Raw genomic sequence first — 17,506 nt, 5'->3', positions numbered from 1 at the left:
TGTGCATTAGGCGCAGCAGTGAACCCTGGGCTTTCAAATTTCACCAGTGCTCCGTGCAACATCAAAATTCAGCACACACCCCACCACTTGCCTTCTGTTCTAAGTCATTGCTGCAGTGCCCTCAAAGCTTGGTGCCCTGTGCAGGCAAACCAGTCATGCTCCCTTCATTCATTGTGTGTGTGTGTGTGTGTGTGTGTGTGTGTGTGTGTGTGTGTGTGAGAGAGAGAGAGAGAGAGAGAGAGAGAGAGAGAGAGAGAGAGAGAGAGAGATCTTTAAAATTCAGACAAAGTTGAGTCAAAGAATATTCTTCCAAATCCGAACTCATTTTTCTAATACATGAGTGCACATACCTTTCTAAACATATAGTTCTGCTAATTTAATTATATGTCTAACCTGAAGAAAACATTTAACACAATGATAAGTTTTTACTACTTAAATGCCTTGGCTGCTGGCTGGGGTTTAACAGGAAACCAACAGTTCCCACAAGCGCAGCTATCCTTCCTGTTTTAGAATGAACTTCATTTTACTGGCAAGCACAACAGCCAATATTTATTATTAAAAATTATGCTGATCTTTATTTACTTAGACATTACAGTTGTTGACTACATCCTCCTAAGGATCCAGAGACTTGTGGACTGCAAAGTCTTACCTAATGTAAACCAAAGTTTTAAGTTAAATCTATTGCTTTCACTAATGGTGGAAATCTCCCATAGAGTTGGGATGCACCTCAAAGATCATATACCCCCTTTGTTAATGCAGAAAAAAACTGTTGCAAAGCATCACTCATAGGTGGCCTTCCAGCCTCTGCTTAAAAATTGCTAATGATAGAGTAGACACCACCTTCTGATGATTTTTCACAGTTAAACAACTTTAGTCTTCCTGAAGCTTAGTCAAAATCCCCTTTCTACTAATTTGACCCTGCTAAAGAAAAAAAGTTCCACAATCTACATGACACCTCTTCAAATATTTAAATATGTCTATCATATCATTTGGCTATCATATCACCTCCTAATTGTCCAGGTTAAATTTAACTAACTCCATTATAGTTTCAAGAACTGCAATCCAAAGAAGTACTTTTGGCACATATCTTCTGCCCAAACTTCTGTCCTCTCATTTTTCAAACTTGTTTTGCCGCATGGCACTAGGAGTGTGGAGGAGAACAGTGTTGGTCTACAAATGACTCAAAATGTTCTCTTGGATACATGAAAACATCTGCATGATTCTTTGGTGTCCTTCATCAGGATCTGTAACAGCTTATCCTATACTTACCTGTGTCATCCTGCTCTTGATGATGCCATTACATCAAAAGGGACAAGTGGTGACCAAAATGCTGATGCAGGCCTTAATAATGTTACAGGATTTGCTTCCCACTCCTGGTACAGCTGAGAGTGCTGCAACGCTGGAATCTTAATATGCGGACTGACGGCAACTACAGCAGCTTGTAATTATTTGAAATCAATTAACATAATGAATTCAGGAAAATGCGTTTTTCGTTCATGGAAGCACTTACCTCAGCAATACATTCTGCGTGCTGACAGTAGACAAATATGAGTTCATACACTAAGCTATACTTCAAGTACATCACCACCACAAAACTCACTTCTGCTGGGATCTGTACCCCACTTAGAAAGTAGTTAGAATTTCCACTTCTGCCAGGAAATTTCATCATACAAGTCTTCATGCCAAAATATCTTAAATTAACAGACTCACCTCGCCTCATTAATCTTTGCTTTGTTTCCAAGGCATTTGAAGTTTTCAATGTAACCTGCACTGCAGTTGATCCGTGGCCAATCTGGTACACATATGTCCAGAAAGTGAGGCCTCAGTCTACCTATAGAGTATTTGGCAATGTCCGTAAGAGACTGGCTAATAGCTGCGCCAAAAATGAATGTCCCAAGGGCTTTGTAAAGAGCGGCAATGTAGTTGTTCCGCACAAATGAATTGGAGTGCAAGCGGTTGTAATACACAGAAAGTGCCTCTCCTACGATTATCTGAAATAGAAAAAAAGAAACCAGAAAGACATGAGTTAAAGAAACACCATTAAAAGTAAAAAAGAGGATATCTGATATAACAGTTGCTCCGTACAAGGGTAAATATGGTGGGGTTTCTTAGTTCATTTTATTGATTTTCAGGATAGGTAAATTTGATTTTTGACTATGTGAAATTTAAGTAATAATAAAAAGAACAAACAATTTCTGGAAATCATTTGGATGTCTGGTTCGAATGGCTGAGCCAAAAATCATTGAAGTAAACAGGAACCTCTGTTCTTTTCTCATTTGATTATGAAGCAAAGGTTTAATGAATGAATGAAAGGAAGGCAACCCTTCACCTTTTTTTCCAGAGATAACAACCTTTCCCACACTACTTCACAAAAGACCCAGTAGTAGCACCCGCAGCACACAGCACATTTTATTCCTCATCAAGTTTCCACTCATTCTTAACCTTCTACTCAAAAGAAATAGTTCCTTTGCCAAGAACGTGATCATTCTGGAAACTCAGGAACCAAGTTAAAGGGTTAGACAAGAGCACAGTTGCCAGGGTTGCTAAAGGCCAGATTTCAACATGGGAACCTCCCATGTTTCAGCAAAATGGAATATTTTTAAAAAGCATCCTTCCTCCAGGATGTGAAGCTTTACTGAAACAATAATAAAGGTGCTAGATTTGGAAATCTACAGGAAGATACAGCTTTGTAACTTTACTGTTATGGGGGAGGTGATGTTCAAATTTAAGCAAGTTGATTGTATGAGAAGCATTCATGCTTGTTGTTTCATAACTGGGACTAATTTTAGTTTCTCCTCTCAAAATAGAAGTCTGTGCACAACAGAATAGGAAACAATTCTAAACAGTAGTTGGTCCATAAGCAAGGTTAGAGAATCACAAGAGTGGGTGATTTCCAGTTAAGGCAGGGATGGGGAAACTGTGGGAATTCAACTGCAATTCCCATCAGCCCCAACCAGTTTAGCCAAAGTCAGAGATTATGTGAATTGTAGGCTAACAACATGGACTACAAGTACCTGACTCAAGTTAAGGTGGTTAGAAGATTTTCCCCTTAATGAAAATCTCCAGACAAGGCTAAATGACAAAAAAAATCTACCTTCTACAAAAATGAACACAATTCCTACTGTGGCAAATGTTGGATATGCACATTGGTTAGCCATCTGTCACTAACATCTCAATATGCTGCAAGTGAATCAGTAGGGCATCATATACAATAGGGTCACGAGTGTTTACTAGGTCATTAAGATATCCAAAAGCTTGCATATTAGATAGCATATGATTAAATAAATATTTAGGAGCCTGAAACAGAATATAGGGAATAGTGGGTTATACACCAACATCCAGATCATTGCTCACATAGTACCTCTGTCCCACAGAATTTGATTTTAAGTATCAGGGGACACCACCACTACCCAAGAATAGCATTTATTGCATTTACAAGGGCATAAACCAGAATATACGTTTTCCATTTGTACTTAAATCTCTGTGGATTCTAGCGTTAATAAGAAGCCTTTCCACAAAACCCAATGGCTAAAAGATGTCTCAGAATTCACATTCAGCCATCAACATGGAGCATCCTACAGACCCTACATGTGTAACTAGGACTTGGATGAATACCATAGGCTCTGTAAAGGCAGGGTTATTCACCAGTTTTGCTTTCCTTTCTTTCGGATGAGTGGGTGGGCAATGGGAGCACTTATTCCAGGCCTCATACAGGACAGTAACCACAACAACACTGAGGAAAACTGGCTGATGCAGTGAGAAAGAAGCCCCCCCCCTGGCCTCCCAGAGTCTTTAAAAACTAGTCAGGATCAGGGTTCTCAGTGATAAATTTATGCAAAACATGGTGTGATATGCTATGTAATATGCCAGATAATCCAGCTGGGAACAGTTATATATTTGAGCATGGCTGTTTTCTGTGCTTCCATCACCCCCACAGGTGGTGACCCATTTGTACACAGACCTTCCAGTAGCATGTATACCAGTCATCCGAGATAGAATTCTAAGAAGCTGGTTTAGGAGGTGCCCTAGGACATTTGCTCCAAGAAATTCCAATGTGAACTTGGGTGATGCCTCCTCTCAGAAACTGATGACATACAATGACCTCACTGACTTTAATGCAGCTGGCAAGGTGCTTGATCTAAGATTGGTTTCAGGTGCTTGGTCACATTTATTGGGTGTTGCTTGGTTACCACCTTGAGAGAGTTTCAGGGCAGGTGCTTATCTAATTGTTAACACCAGAGCCACTCCATTGTTTTGTAGCTGTATAAACATTTAATTTCAAAGTAATTATGCAGGCTTATGAAGAGTTAAATCTCTACTTTTCCACATACCATGGTCATCAATAGCTATTTTCAAATCTTAGGGGGCTTCTGAGCTTTGCCTCCTTACCAGGCAGATTCCCTAATATATTTGGCTCATACCCCACTGCAGTTCAGGTAAGTTAGTGGATTTAAGGAAGCTAAAGTTAGGGGCTGAAAACAAATGTCAAACCAGCAAATATTTGCTTGGTAAGGGCACATATCGTGGTACTGGTACATTTCTCAACACAAAGTGTATTAAAGTCACCTTCATTAAAGGAAAAAGGGGGTAGTCAGAGATCTAGCTTTTCTAAAATAAATCCTAGTAAACACTCCAGTGTCAAATTAATTGTTTAGTCTCTTGCTTCCACTTTTGGGGAAAGTAAAAATACACCACAAATACTACAGCAGCAGCATCTCAAAGCAATCAAGCTAGGTGGATGCTTCCTATAAGAAAAACGTGTTGTTTCAGTCCATTAAATTCAGCACCTTGTTTCACAGAAAGGCCAATTAGATACCTATGGAAAACCCAGAAGCTGGACATGAAGGCAATAGCACTCTTCCATTTGTGTTCTGCAGCTTACTGGTATTCAGATACATGCTGCTGCCCATTCTTAGAGTAGCATACAGTCATCATGACTAGACATGGCAATGTCACAAAATCTGTTGATGTTTGTGACTGACAAAAAAGCAGCCCTGTCTCAATACAGTGGAACCTTGGTTTTCGAGCATCTCAGAAGCTGAACTTTTTGGTTTTCAAACACCAAAAACCCGAAAGAAATTGCTTCCTTTTTTGAATGCACCTTGGAAGTTGAACAGCTTCTGAGGCACATTTTTCAATTTTCTCCATTGAAATTGCCGACTGTTTCGGAAGTCAAACAGTCTTCTGGAACGGATTATGTTCTACAACCAAGGTTCCACTGTATTTTTGCTGTCTCAGGGACTGGATGGCACCCCCACAAATTCCATATACAGAAAATAACCAGTGGTTGTTGAATTATACTCCAACACTGATGATGATACTTGAGTGCAACAGGTTAGCTTAGGCAACAGAAGACAAGGAATGTGGCCCACACACCTGTCCTCCAACATCTCACCGCCACTCCCTGCCACCCTAGGCAGTTGCCTCACTCCACCCAATGGTAAGGCCAGCCCCAATTGCACGCCTAATTATACTGGACTTAAAAGGCAACAAGTGATACTAATGATAATGGTGACCCTACAGAATTGGAGCCTCAGTTCTTAAAAGCTTTAAGATGCCAGGTGCCTTAATGTTTTCACATTCTCAGTTTTGAATAGCAGGCTGTAAGATACGGGTTGCCAACTTTTTGTGCCAGTAAGCCCATTAGGAATTTTGATAAAGTGTCCTGGGCACCATTCAGAAAATGGCTGCTGAAGGGGCATCACATAGCACAAAACAGCTGGTGGTATGTAATAAAATGTGGACATGTTTAAGGAATCTTGTTCAATGCAGGAGAGGCTGAGCAAGCACAAACAGGAATTAACAGCCATGTATTGTAAAGTGTTTGGGAGATATTTACGATGACCTTTTGCAGGCACCACAGAAGGTACTGGCGAGCACACTGGCATCTGTGGGCATTAGGTTGGCAACCTCTACTATGGGGATTATGTGAAGTATACGCAAGCCCTAGCAGTTGTATCACTCATTCTAGAATACCTGAAAGATGCAGGCAACTGAATGAGTCAGAGCTACCTCATATTATAACCAGAACAGAATTGGTGTAATATAATTCAAACGCTTGGCCCCCACATTCTGTGCTATTTCCAAACAGTATTCAAGAGTTCATTGCAGCAATCTAGCCTGGGCATAACCAAGACGTATGTCACTGCGGCTAAATCCATGGATTTGACAGGTGCAGCACTAAACTTGTAAGAAGTACTTCTGGCCACCAATGTCACCTGTACTTTCTTAAACAGAAGGCAGTGAGTCTGGGAGAAGTCCCAGGTGGTGTACTTGACTCTTCAGGGGGAGTGCAGCTCTATCTAGAACCAGCTGCACACATGCATCAAAAAATGATTTTGGCTATTATTTGCTTGGCTCTGTTGTTATAGTGCTTTATGCAAATGTTTTAGGTTTTTAATTTTTCACCGGCTCTGAAATTGCTTGCAATGAAGAGCTGGATAGAATATTCTCTCTCTCTCTCTCTTTGGGTTTTCTCCCTTCAACACATGTGGATCGAAACAAGTCATCAGGGCTTCACACATTTCAATGCACTTTTAGTGTGTTAAGTACTCCCTGCATCTATGGCTTGCATGCACATTTCTTCTTCTTCTTCTGTTGTTGTTGTTGTTGTTGTTGTTTTGTTATAATAGCATCATATTGAGAGTAACTGGCTTTCCATAAGATAAATGTAAAAACTTCAAATATATTTTTCAAAAGGGGGGTGGGCTAGAAATATATCAGGTTTGTTTCTTTAATTGTCTAGCATAAGCAAGAGATAACCAGACCCTGCCTTTACCCTTGATCATACCCATGGAGCATTGAGGATCATCCTTCGCTGAAAAGTGTTGAAACTGCTTTTAGAACTGGGAACATTAAAAATAACTAGAGACACTGGAAGGAAATGGGTTCTCTGAACAAAGAAGGCTGCAGACAAGTTTATTTTTGCTTGAACTGAGGGGCAGGGAAAGAGAGGCAGAGAGAAAAATAAGTGTTACAAACTCGCCTTCTCATCTGTGTTGCAACCAAGTTAGCAATTTGTCTCAATAGCAAATTTGGCTCTACTTTTACAAGTTAGCACTGACTGCTCAGTACACCTGAGCAAATGACCACATTCTCGCTAACTACTGTATAGCACAATCAATTTCCCTGTAAAGGAAAAACTTCACTGGAAATAGCTTGGTCTATAGCAAACATATATGACATATAAAAAATGTGATAAAATGTCTTTTTTTTTTAAGGCAACCATGAGGACCCCGATGAATTGCTTGGCGGCAAAGGAGGGGGCCTGTTTAACCCTTCCTCTATGCCATTTTTCCTGAACCAAAACCACATGAACAGTATTAGCTTTACAAGGATGTAGAGAACACTAGTTGAAGTGCTGCCCCTGCATTATTTTTTCATCTGCAGTGGTACCAGCAGCTTTGGGTAGTGATTTAGATCAGGAAAGCAGCCTGTCAACAGAAGGCTTGACACCCCCAGCTGCGGGCAAACTGGCCTTTTGAGTGGGGGGACGGAGCTTTGGGAGAGCATACAAGGTACAGCCATACCATGTAAAATTGAGGTGCCCCAGAAAGAAGGCACGTATATAATCTAAGTTCCTGCAGAAAGTCCGCCTTATCTCAATTGTCTTACTATTCTGTAGCCCTGAGCAAGGCAGATAGAATCAAACTGCCTAAGGCAGTGGTGGCCAAACTTGGGTCTCCAGCTGTTTTTGGACTACGACTCCCATTATCCCTAGCTAACAGGACCAGTGCTCATGGTTGATGGGAATTGTAGTCGCAAAACAGCTGGAGGGCCAGGTTTGGCCACCACTGGCCTAAGGGCACCATCTAAAAGCCTAAAACTGTCTTTTAGTGGCCATTAGGGGGCTTAAACTATTTTCCTCATGCCTGTGCGGAGCCATAGGAAGATAGGTTGGTATGGCTATGGTAATGGAAATGTTATGGAATTAGGGTGGATAGCTGCATAGATAAAAATTGTTTGTATCAAGCTCAAGCTCAAGCCTACCAATCAAATATGGAATAAAGAGCAAAATATTCAAGGTTCATTTTTGTTCTCTTTATAGTTGGATCCAGTTTTAACATGTTCTTATCATGAGGCTGTTTTTGTTTCCCCAGATGTCCCAGAACTTTAGAACTTCTTCCCTTACCCATGCTTTGAAAACACAGCAGGATTATCCTATTTCAGTTGGCTTTTTAGAGCAAGCAGTGGGTCCAGATTTTCAATTCTTTCATTTGGAGTCTAAGCAAAGTAGATAATGTATGTATCTATATGTGAGTGGTGGGTGCTTAAATATTGCATTAGCTGCTCTGAGGTTTTAGAATGAAGCAAGCTTTACATGCAAATGAGTAAAATAAAAAGCATTAATAACCATTGTTTTTCAATGTCTGAAGATGACTGACAGTCCACCTTAACATTAGGCATTTTTTTTCTAAATAAATGCATACCGGTAGTTGTGGAGCAATGTCATTATTATTGCTCAGTTTTGCTTTCACTAAGTATTGTAACTTCTTTCTTCCAGGTCAGGAAGAGTGCTCTCCTTTGACATCCTGTTATCCAACAGCAAACAAGGTATGACAACTTTCCAAAATGCAATGTAATGGAGGAAAATGAGCTGTAAACTTACAACAATTACATCCAAGGGAACAATTATCCCCGCTAATAATTCATATGAAATGGTGTCTTCTTTGTAAGGATACTGGATGGATTCATCATTACAGAACACTCCTCGTTTGAAGGGAGTATTCCTCGCAGTCAGAATTGCAAAAGGCAAGCCAACTAGCAAAAAGAATAAGATAATTATTTTACACAGGGTATTTCAAAAAGGTTTAACCCCAAGCACTTTCCATCCAGAGCAGTAAGCAAGAGCGTGAAGGAGACATGCAGCAAATAGTACCACTTCACCTTTACATGCTGGTTTAATGGATGCATAAAAGGCTTTTAGCAGAATAAATTTTTTACAAAGGGAACAGGAAGAGCTTTCCAGCATCTCTCCACCCACACAAGTGTGGTGAGTGCACATTCAATTTGTAAAATTTGCACTCTTCAAGATAGTTTTATGGCAACTCCAGTGCCCTCAGTGTTAGCTTGTTGCCCATAAACAGACCAGATTTGCAACTTCATCCCAAGACAACTTTTTTTTACACAGGGACACTTGTGAAATGGAATGATCAGTGATGCCAAAACAGGAGGAGACAATGTAGCGGAACCTGGTATAACTTGGTCACTGCTTGTTCTGTAAAGCATCCAGCATTACCGTTGACTTCTGCTCAAACTCTGCCTTCTACACACTCACCTTATATGAAAATATCTTCATCATAACCATCCATAAATATCCATCAGAGAAAATAAAGCAGAATTTCAAAGCCTAAGCTAGAATACATTTAACTTATTTTTAGTTGAGGCAGGCTCAAGACTGTCAAATGATGTAAGTAAGTAATGTAAGTAAGCAAACTCAAGTTTAAATCCAAACAACAGATCAGAAGACAATGGTTGTAGGAATGATAAGCAAAAGAGATGTAGGAATGAAAAGCACAGACAGGCTTCAACTCCTTCTAGTCCCTTAATCTTATAAACTTTGGGGTGTTCCATACTTCATTGCTGCAGCTAGAATTTGAGGGAGGGGTAGTGACCAGAAGCACATTTTGACCTGCTCAACCTACAGATACTACCTCAGAGAAGGCATAATTTGCCATGAAGCTGGCAGGTAAGACCACATAGTCAGTTATATACATCTAGCCTTGCAACTTATTTCTAGAAATGAATGTAATGCGATGAGATTGGATAAAATCAGTGCTTTGGGGGGGGGGACGCAGGAGTACACATAACTCTTAACATTTTGTGAATCTAAGTTTTGCTTCATTGTGGGGCAGTATTTCAATATGATTAGGAAAATGAGAGTATCCCTAACCCCTTTTTAGGGGGAAAAAGCACTGGATAAAATTAATTCCAAAATTGGGAATGGTAAGCAAAGAATGAACAAATTAACATGTAAAGTTAGCAAACCTAAAGAAGAGGAGATATACTGCAAAAAAGTGGTAGTTCAGCTTATCAGCAAACTACAAGCGATCTATCTTAGCACCAAGTGCTCAGCATGAACATCAAAATTAAATCTGCTAAGAACCACACTTGTATTTTTCTTAAATAATAAAAAATGACAAAAACTGAAAATGGTGAACACTTAACTACAGAAGCCAGTTAATAACAAACATTACTTCAAAGACATAACCCCATGGAACATTCTGCTTTACTGGAATCCAAGACTACAGCGTTCCACTTGTGATCCTTAAAATTTTGTTTGCACAAACGTCAGGAAAATGTTGGTTCATTGACCATGCAAGTAACCCAATATTAGAATATGCCCATTATGATACACATGTCAAAAAGTACAATTTTTGTAGAGAAGTAGGTGTTGTTCCATAATTAAGTGTCAAATCAGCCCTCAGAAACCCTCAATTGCAAAATTCCATAGTGGTCAGAAATATATAGGCATTAATATATGTCCTTTCAGGAACTCTGAAGGTTGTGGCTCCTATTCAACAGGACTTTTAAAAAACCTCAGTAAAAAGGGTGGGGGAAATTGCTAAAAAATGTCCTAATTAGTAGCTGAAACCTATTTTGTGCATCAACAAAAACAATAAACACTAAAAGGTTACCAATGAAGGAAATCTGTCGAATATCTACTGTCCCTAGCAAACAAAGTACAGTGTTCAAATGTAAACAGAGAAAACAATAAGCAAAGGTACGTATACGTATTCTACAACAAAAATCTCTGCCATAGAAGCCTAACACTTTTAATCTACTTTAATCATTATATCAGGGAATCTTCCCATTTATAATGCTACTGGAGGATGGAGAGCCAAGTAGGCACAGGGGACTAAATCTACTGCCTCCCTTGCACACAATCATGGCAGTTCAGCAAACAATGTACAGAGATTTCAAAACTGTTCCATGTTTCTTAAGATTATATACTTTTATAAAACAAAAACAGTCTCAGGAAGACAGCTCCATGTTGCATGCTAGACTTTGTGTGTATGGCATGCACAAAGTCCAAGTAATAAGTAAACTTCACTAATACAAATAGGAGCTCTGCAAATTTACATTGAGGAGCTTCCCAGTCTAAGAACAGTCTGCTCTTTTTGCTGTTATCTCTTTCTTGTCTCCTGTCATAATCTGCATATTTCAACTGAAGCCCAAGAACTTGGGAACAAGCTCATTTGTTTCTAATTTTTCTAGGCATAGTCACAGTATGCCTTTAAAAGAGCTTTGCACATTTCTAGTTCTAATCTAATACTGAAAATATTCCAGCATGGTACCAAATCTTCCAATAACTGTTATTTTACTCATGTTCTCTCTGTCCGAAATGTTGAAAGCTGGCCTGCCAAAGAGGATGGGCAGAATTAATCAATCTACCCAGTGTAGGAATTTGTCAGTAACTTCTCAACAGGCCCGTCCTAGCCATAGAGGCTAGTGGCGCGGAGAACCACGGCGCCGGGCGCTGGAGGGTGCTAAGCGAGCGCAGGGTTCCAGCAATCTGGCCAGGACTGCGCTCCACTAGCTGAGAGGCTGTGCCGCGTCTCTCTCTTTCTCCGAGGACTCCGCACTGCGCCTCATTTCCCCAGCGCTGGGTTCCGCTCAGTCAAGCTTCGCCACCAGCACGCGCACAGTGCCCAAGCAGCTCTTGCTGGTCCCGCGGTGCGCGCGCTGGTGGCGAAGCTCGATTGAGCGGAACCCAGCGCTGGGGAAACGAGAAGGAGGCGCAGCGCGGAGTCCTCGGAGGTGGCCTCCTGCTGCTGCCGCGGTCCGCTTGGCACTCCTGGGCCCTTGGAGAGGCTCTGGAGGAGGGCACTGGATGGGCTTAAGACGGCCCTGCTTCTCAACAGCCATTACCCAGGAAGACCTTATGGAAGAACAAGGAGTTAGATGAGACTCTCAGCTGGGACCAGCCTCTGTCCTCCTCTTCCTCATAATGCCTAAATTCAAGCCAATGCATGACATGACAACACCCCATCAGACACTGTCCAACTGGTCAAAAAGATGAGACAGAGCAAGACAAACAATGTCAAATCACATCCTATTATGACTGATTGATGGAATTTATATACTGTCCTATACTCACAGGTCTCAGAGTGGTTCACAGAATAAAATCAGAATAAAGGTAAATGTAAAGGGTCCCCTGACCATTAGGTCCAGTCGTGACCGACTCTGGGGTTGCGGTGCTCATCTCGCATTATTGGCCAAGGGAGCCGGCGTACAGCTTCCAGGTCATGTGGCCAGCATGACAAAGCCACTTCTGGCGAACCAGAGCAGCACACGGAAACGCCATTTACCTTCCTGCTGTAGCGGTACCTATTTATCTACTTGCACTTTGACATGCTTTCGAACTGCTAGGTTGGCAGGAGTTGGGACTGAGCAACGGGAGCTCACCCCGTCGCAGGGATTCAAACCGCCAACCTTCTGATCGGCAAGCCCTAGGCTCTGGTTTAACCCACAGTGCCACCCGCATCCCTAAAATCAGAATATAAAATCACAAAATACATAATACAGAATCCTATCACATAATTTTAATTCTGTTTTGGTTAGATTTAAACATTATGAAGAAGAGAAGGAAAGAGATGATGTAATGTTAATTCCTTGTATAGTTTTGCCCTAAGTGATGTCTGAGAATGCACAGCACCCACATACATACATACTGCACAATGAAAACCACTCATGAAATTCTCAGAAGCAGCTTTGTGATGCAGCCACGCATGGGGGTGGATAAGGAAGGGTGCAATGCAGAAAAACTATCAAAGAGGAACAAATTGCAAAACCTATCCATCCATTGATCACTACCAATCTTGCACCACCTAGTTTAAAGTACATTATTCATACACTTTAAAACTTATCTTTCCTGTTTGTTTTAAATTAGAGCTTAGATTCTCATGCCAAACTTTGCACTCAATTACAAACTGATATTTTCTGTGATCTCTGCATAATTTCCCAGATTCTAGATATAGAAAACTTTATTGCATTCATCATGGGGGAGTAGTAGAATGAATTAAAAAATCCCATGTGCAGATAGCACAGAACAATATAAACTAGTTCAGAAGTAGTACTGGAATACTCAGCATGGCAAATGTACCTCCAGTCTCTTTCAAATTCATTTTCTATTTGCATTTCAATGTTTAGTGCATGCTCCATATTCAGCTGCAACAAGCTCTATTTGAACAAGCCCTTTTGATGATCAGGCTGATCAAATCAGTAACTGAATTAGTTTGGCAAAGATTTTAAAGGGAGTTCAAGTGTAAGGCTTAATTAAGTCTGTTTGCATTAGTCTTTAGTCCTTAATTAAGAAATGTTTTGACAGGAAATTTTAGTAATTTATTTTTTGCATTTGCATTCCGCTCTCTGCCCAAGGAAGTTTTTTAGCCTCACAAACAAGCCTATAGTGAAGGTTAGGCTTAATGATTGTAACTTACCCAAAGACACTCAAGTATGGTCACTCATGAATGGGAGGCAGGAGTTTGAACCTAGGTGTGTGTGCCACATGCAAACCCAACAATAACAAGTGCACAATACTGCCCATCTGGCTAACCACATTAATTATCTAAACTTCTCAAACTTGTTTTTCAACATTGGTGCCTAAACAAGTGTTTCAGGGCCTGCTTTGAGATCATTTATACAGCACTTTTAAAATGGAAAATAAATAATGTGCCAAACACAATCTTGTCTGGACTATCCTTACAATAATAACAACTTCGCACATTAAAGACAAACGTGGGTTTGACACCTAGTGAGGGAGCTAAAGCCAATCCTTGCTCCCAGATGCATTAGACATAGCTGAGTAAGTTATTTAAATTTATTGACTGCAGTGGGTCTACTCCAAGTATAACTTAGTTGGATATCACCCATATGTACCAAATTCACACTTTGCAATCTGTGGAGCAGCCTTAAATCCTATTTGATACTTTAAATATGTTAATACCTTTGGGGTGGGGGGAGATGGAGAGGAAAAGAAAGATATATATTACTAAGGTAATACAAGGCAGGTTACAGTTAAGTTCAAATATGAACAAATATTTCCATTATTCTATGCATTGGGCTACACTGCCTGCCACAAGCTCATTATGGTCAACAACAACAGGAAGTCACTCAAAGGAGTAGAAAATAGAGGGTTTTTTTCTTTTTCTTTTTTTAGCCAGGCATGTTACCAAGATGTATCTTGTTTTCACCACTCCCACAAAACCTGCTCTTACACCTGTGAAACCCAGTCTAATTCCACTTGCAGTAATGTTTACATCCTGGCACAGCCCTGAAACAGGTTCTAAAGGCACAGCCTAAATTCCTTAGGAAAAGGCTGCACAAGGGAGGTTTGTAATGTGCACATTCAATTTTCTGACCATACATACAGGAATGAGAGTTCATAAATTAAAGCAAGTCCCAGAATAGTAGACATCTTTATTGCCACAGGCAGAGCAAATGTAATTACTCTTTAAGAGGGAGGGAGAGAAATCAATCACTGCTGAACCATGGGGGGGGGGGGCTAGCGCCCTTTTGAGTTTTCTGAAGATTTTTCGTATCTCTGCAAACCTTGGGGTTCACCCACGCATGTCAATGCCTCCCCCCTATTCATGGGTGATGCATTTTTGCCACATAAGGGCAGGCACTGTGGGAATGAGTTTACTCTTGGTATATACAAGTGCAGTCTTACAACAAAACGTTGCAGTGTATCTGCGATGTGTGTGTTTCCTGAGCCTGTGGTTGAGGGGGTTGAGAAAACAAAAGTTAACAACAAACTCAGGCACTCTGCTCTAACTCAGATTCTACCTCATGTGCAAAAAAAATATTGTATGTTTCATTTTGGGCATTAAAACTGCAATTAGTCTGCTTGTAAGTCATTGATGGGTGAGGCTTCTGCACACAACTGAGTGCTGGATTTGGCATGCTAGAAAATCTATTTTAATAATTAATAATTATTATTATTAGACTTGTTGCAAACTGAGAGGCATGAGGGAGCTTTGACTGTGATTCTGAACCAGTGTTAGGCCTGCCTCTGATCTCCAGTATTAACTATGGAATACATTTGAGGGCTGTCGTAAGCTACTGCCTCAGCACAGCCCAATGAGCAATAGCTGCATAACAGCAAACTACAATGCTGAGGGTTGCTCTATACCAGGGGTCCCCAAACTAAGGCCCGGGGGCTGGATGCGGCCCAATCACCTTCTAAATCTGGCCCTGGTCCTGGAATCAGCATGTTTTTACATGAGTAGAATGTGTCCTTTTATTTAAAATGCATCTCTGGGTTATTTGTGGGGCCTGCCTAGTGTTTTTACATGAGTAGAATGCGTCCTTTTATTTAAAATGCATCTCTGGGTTATTTGTGGGGATTAGGAATTTGTTCATTTTTTTTTTCAAAATATAGTCCGTCCCCCCACAAGGTCTGAGCCACAGTGGACTGGCCCTCTGCTGACCCCTGCTCTATACCAGTCTTTGCCACCCTGGTGCCCTCCAAATGGTTTGGACTACAACTCCCATAAGCCCGTCAGCACAGCCATGCTGGCAGGGGTTGATGGGAGTTGTAGTCCAAACCATCAGGAGAACACCAGGTTGGTGAATGCTGCTGCATACTACTCTGCAACAGATAACATTACAGGGTAACCCATGAGCTACTTTCCTACCGGTAGTTTCAGCCTGACCCTAGACCTGCAACAGTCAACATTCCTGTGGGGGTGTGGGGGGAGGAATCAGGAGGGATGGGATGCCTGCTAAGGGAGAGGCACTCCTCTTATGGTGCAAATGTGCACTCTATTAACATTTTACTACAGGTCACACATGTACTATTGTAGTACTGTCCCTGGAATTAGTTAGCACTGAACATAAGACAGCAACTAGACATGTTACTTGTCTGTAATGAATTAACACATTAAGAATTTAGGGGGCACTATTTATCTTAGGCAGAAAGCAGGATTAGGACCACAAGCATGGAGCAGGGAGGGAAATAGCCTTTCCCAAACATACAGTCATTCCCCTGAAGCTGTATGAGCCTCAGAATGTAAAATCCCCTGTTTCTCCGAAAATAAGACATAGCCATAAAATAAGCCATAGCAGGATTTTCAAGCATTCAAGGAATATAAGCCATACCCTGAAAATAAGCCATAGTGTTGGCAGTTTAACCTTGTAGGTTAAACTATACCATACTTAATAAAAAAAATAAGACATCCCTTGAAAATAAGCCATAGTATGGTTTTTTGAGGAAAAATAAATACAAGACAGTGTCTTATTTTTGGAGAAACACGATCTTTCATTATATACAGATGAATAATAATGAACAAAATAAAGAACAAGACAGAATACACCCAATATACAGATTACACCCATAAAGTTTTACAAAGGCCTTCTTTTTATAAAGAAACTTCCAAAAAATGCAAAATGTTAAGTTATTATGTTTGCTCAGTTTTGTTCTTGCCAGGTTGCTATAGGAAAAAAATTGCTACCTTTAATTATTTACACACACTATTGTGTGTCTAACGTAAAGGTTAGTTCAACATAAAGACATAGTTAGCTCAGGAGGGCGTTTACTCCACAGCATTCAAATGGGCTCATCTAGACATCAACATCAAGTTATACTGGCTCACAACATGCAATTTAATGCTCCATGTTTGTGCATTTTAAACAGATGGTTTCAGCTGTTCAAACTCTTAATGAATAATGGCAAAGTGACTCATTTGTACAAGAGTCAAAAGAGGAGCAGCGCCAGGGAAATCACTGGTCCTTCCCTTCCCTTTCACCATGCTTCCCCCCCCCCTTTTTGAGGAATGTACTTTCATGTGCAATGCATTCTAAACCCAGGCCTCAAGGTATTAGCTAAACAATAATCAAGAGCTTTCCAAGTTGTTCAGCGTCAGAGATTCTGGTTCAGCAGCACCTGAGAATGGCCTTACAATCAAAGCTGGCAGAATAGTGAAAAGACTGGCCAATGGCTCAATAGGCAGATGCCTAGTTTCTTGATTTAACACAGAGACTAATTTTACTATTTGATCTTTATTCATTTCTAGCTTAATCAGGATACCTGATAATTTTTCCACAAATATCCTAATTCTGCAGCCCTATGCACACTTACTAGGAGTAACCCTCAATCAACACACCAGGACTGACCTCTCATTAAACATGCAAAGAAACTGCCTACAAGTTGCATTGCTTGAGTGACAAACAAATATGGCTTAGAAGTAAATTATACAAAATCCCAACTTATGTGCATTCACCTCCCAATGTTTGATGAGGTCTCTGATGATGTCTCTCTTGCACAAAAGTCAAATCTTATACTACAGGAAACATTTTTCAAATATTTGGGAATTCTGGTAACCAAAGACCTAGCCCAACTCTGAAGGCACAATTATGATCCTCTGTTGAAGCGTCTTAAGCAAGATGTTATCTCTTGGCATCCTTTATTACTCTCTTGGCTTGGTTGTGTGTCAGCTATCATTATTATTAAACCATCACTACTGTTTTTGTTTAATACACTTCCTATTATTCTCCCCCTCTC

At 40.6% G+C, this 17,506-nt stretch overlaps 1 protein-coding gene across 2 annotated transcripts in view; it reads right to left on the bottom strand.

Moving 5' to 3' along the window:
- The window catches only part of PLPP1 (phospholipid phosphatase 1), an 84,904-nt gene that overhangs the window by 43,818 nt on the left and 23,580 nt on the right, over window positions 1-17,506 (bottom strand). Inside the window, exons 2-3 of one of the 2 annotated variants that reach the window (XM_035100582.2) lie at window positions 8,609-8,760; window positions 1,711-1,991 (exon numbers count right to left, since the gene is read on the bottom strand). In XM_035100582.2, the coding sequence (XP_034956473.1) occupies window positions 1,711-1,991; window positions 8,609-8,760 (433 nt within the window). The remainder of the gene's footprint in view (window positions 1-1,710; window positions 1,992-8,608; window positions 8,761-17,506) is intronic. The other variant, XM_035100580.2, reaches the window with a different exon arrangement.

Source organism: Zootoca vivipara, chromosome 11, assembly GCF_963506605.1.
Source record: "Zootoca vivipara chromosome 11, rZooViv1.1, whole genome shotgun sequence".
In the NCBI taxonomy this organism is placed as follows: Eukaryota; Metazoa; Chordata; class Lepidosauria; order Squamata; family Lacertidae; genus Zootoca; species Zootoca vivipara.
Note: the sequence above shows the minus strand (reverse complement) of the source record. Positions and strands in the feature narration are given on the sequence as shown.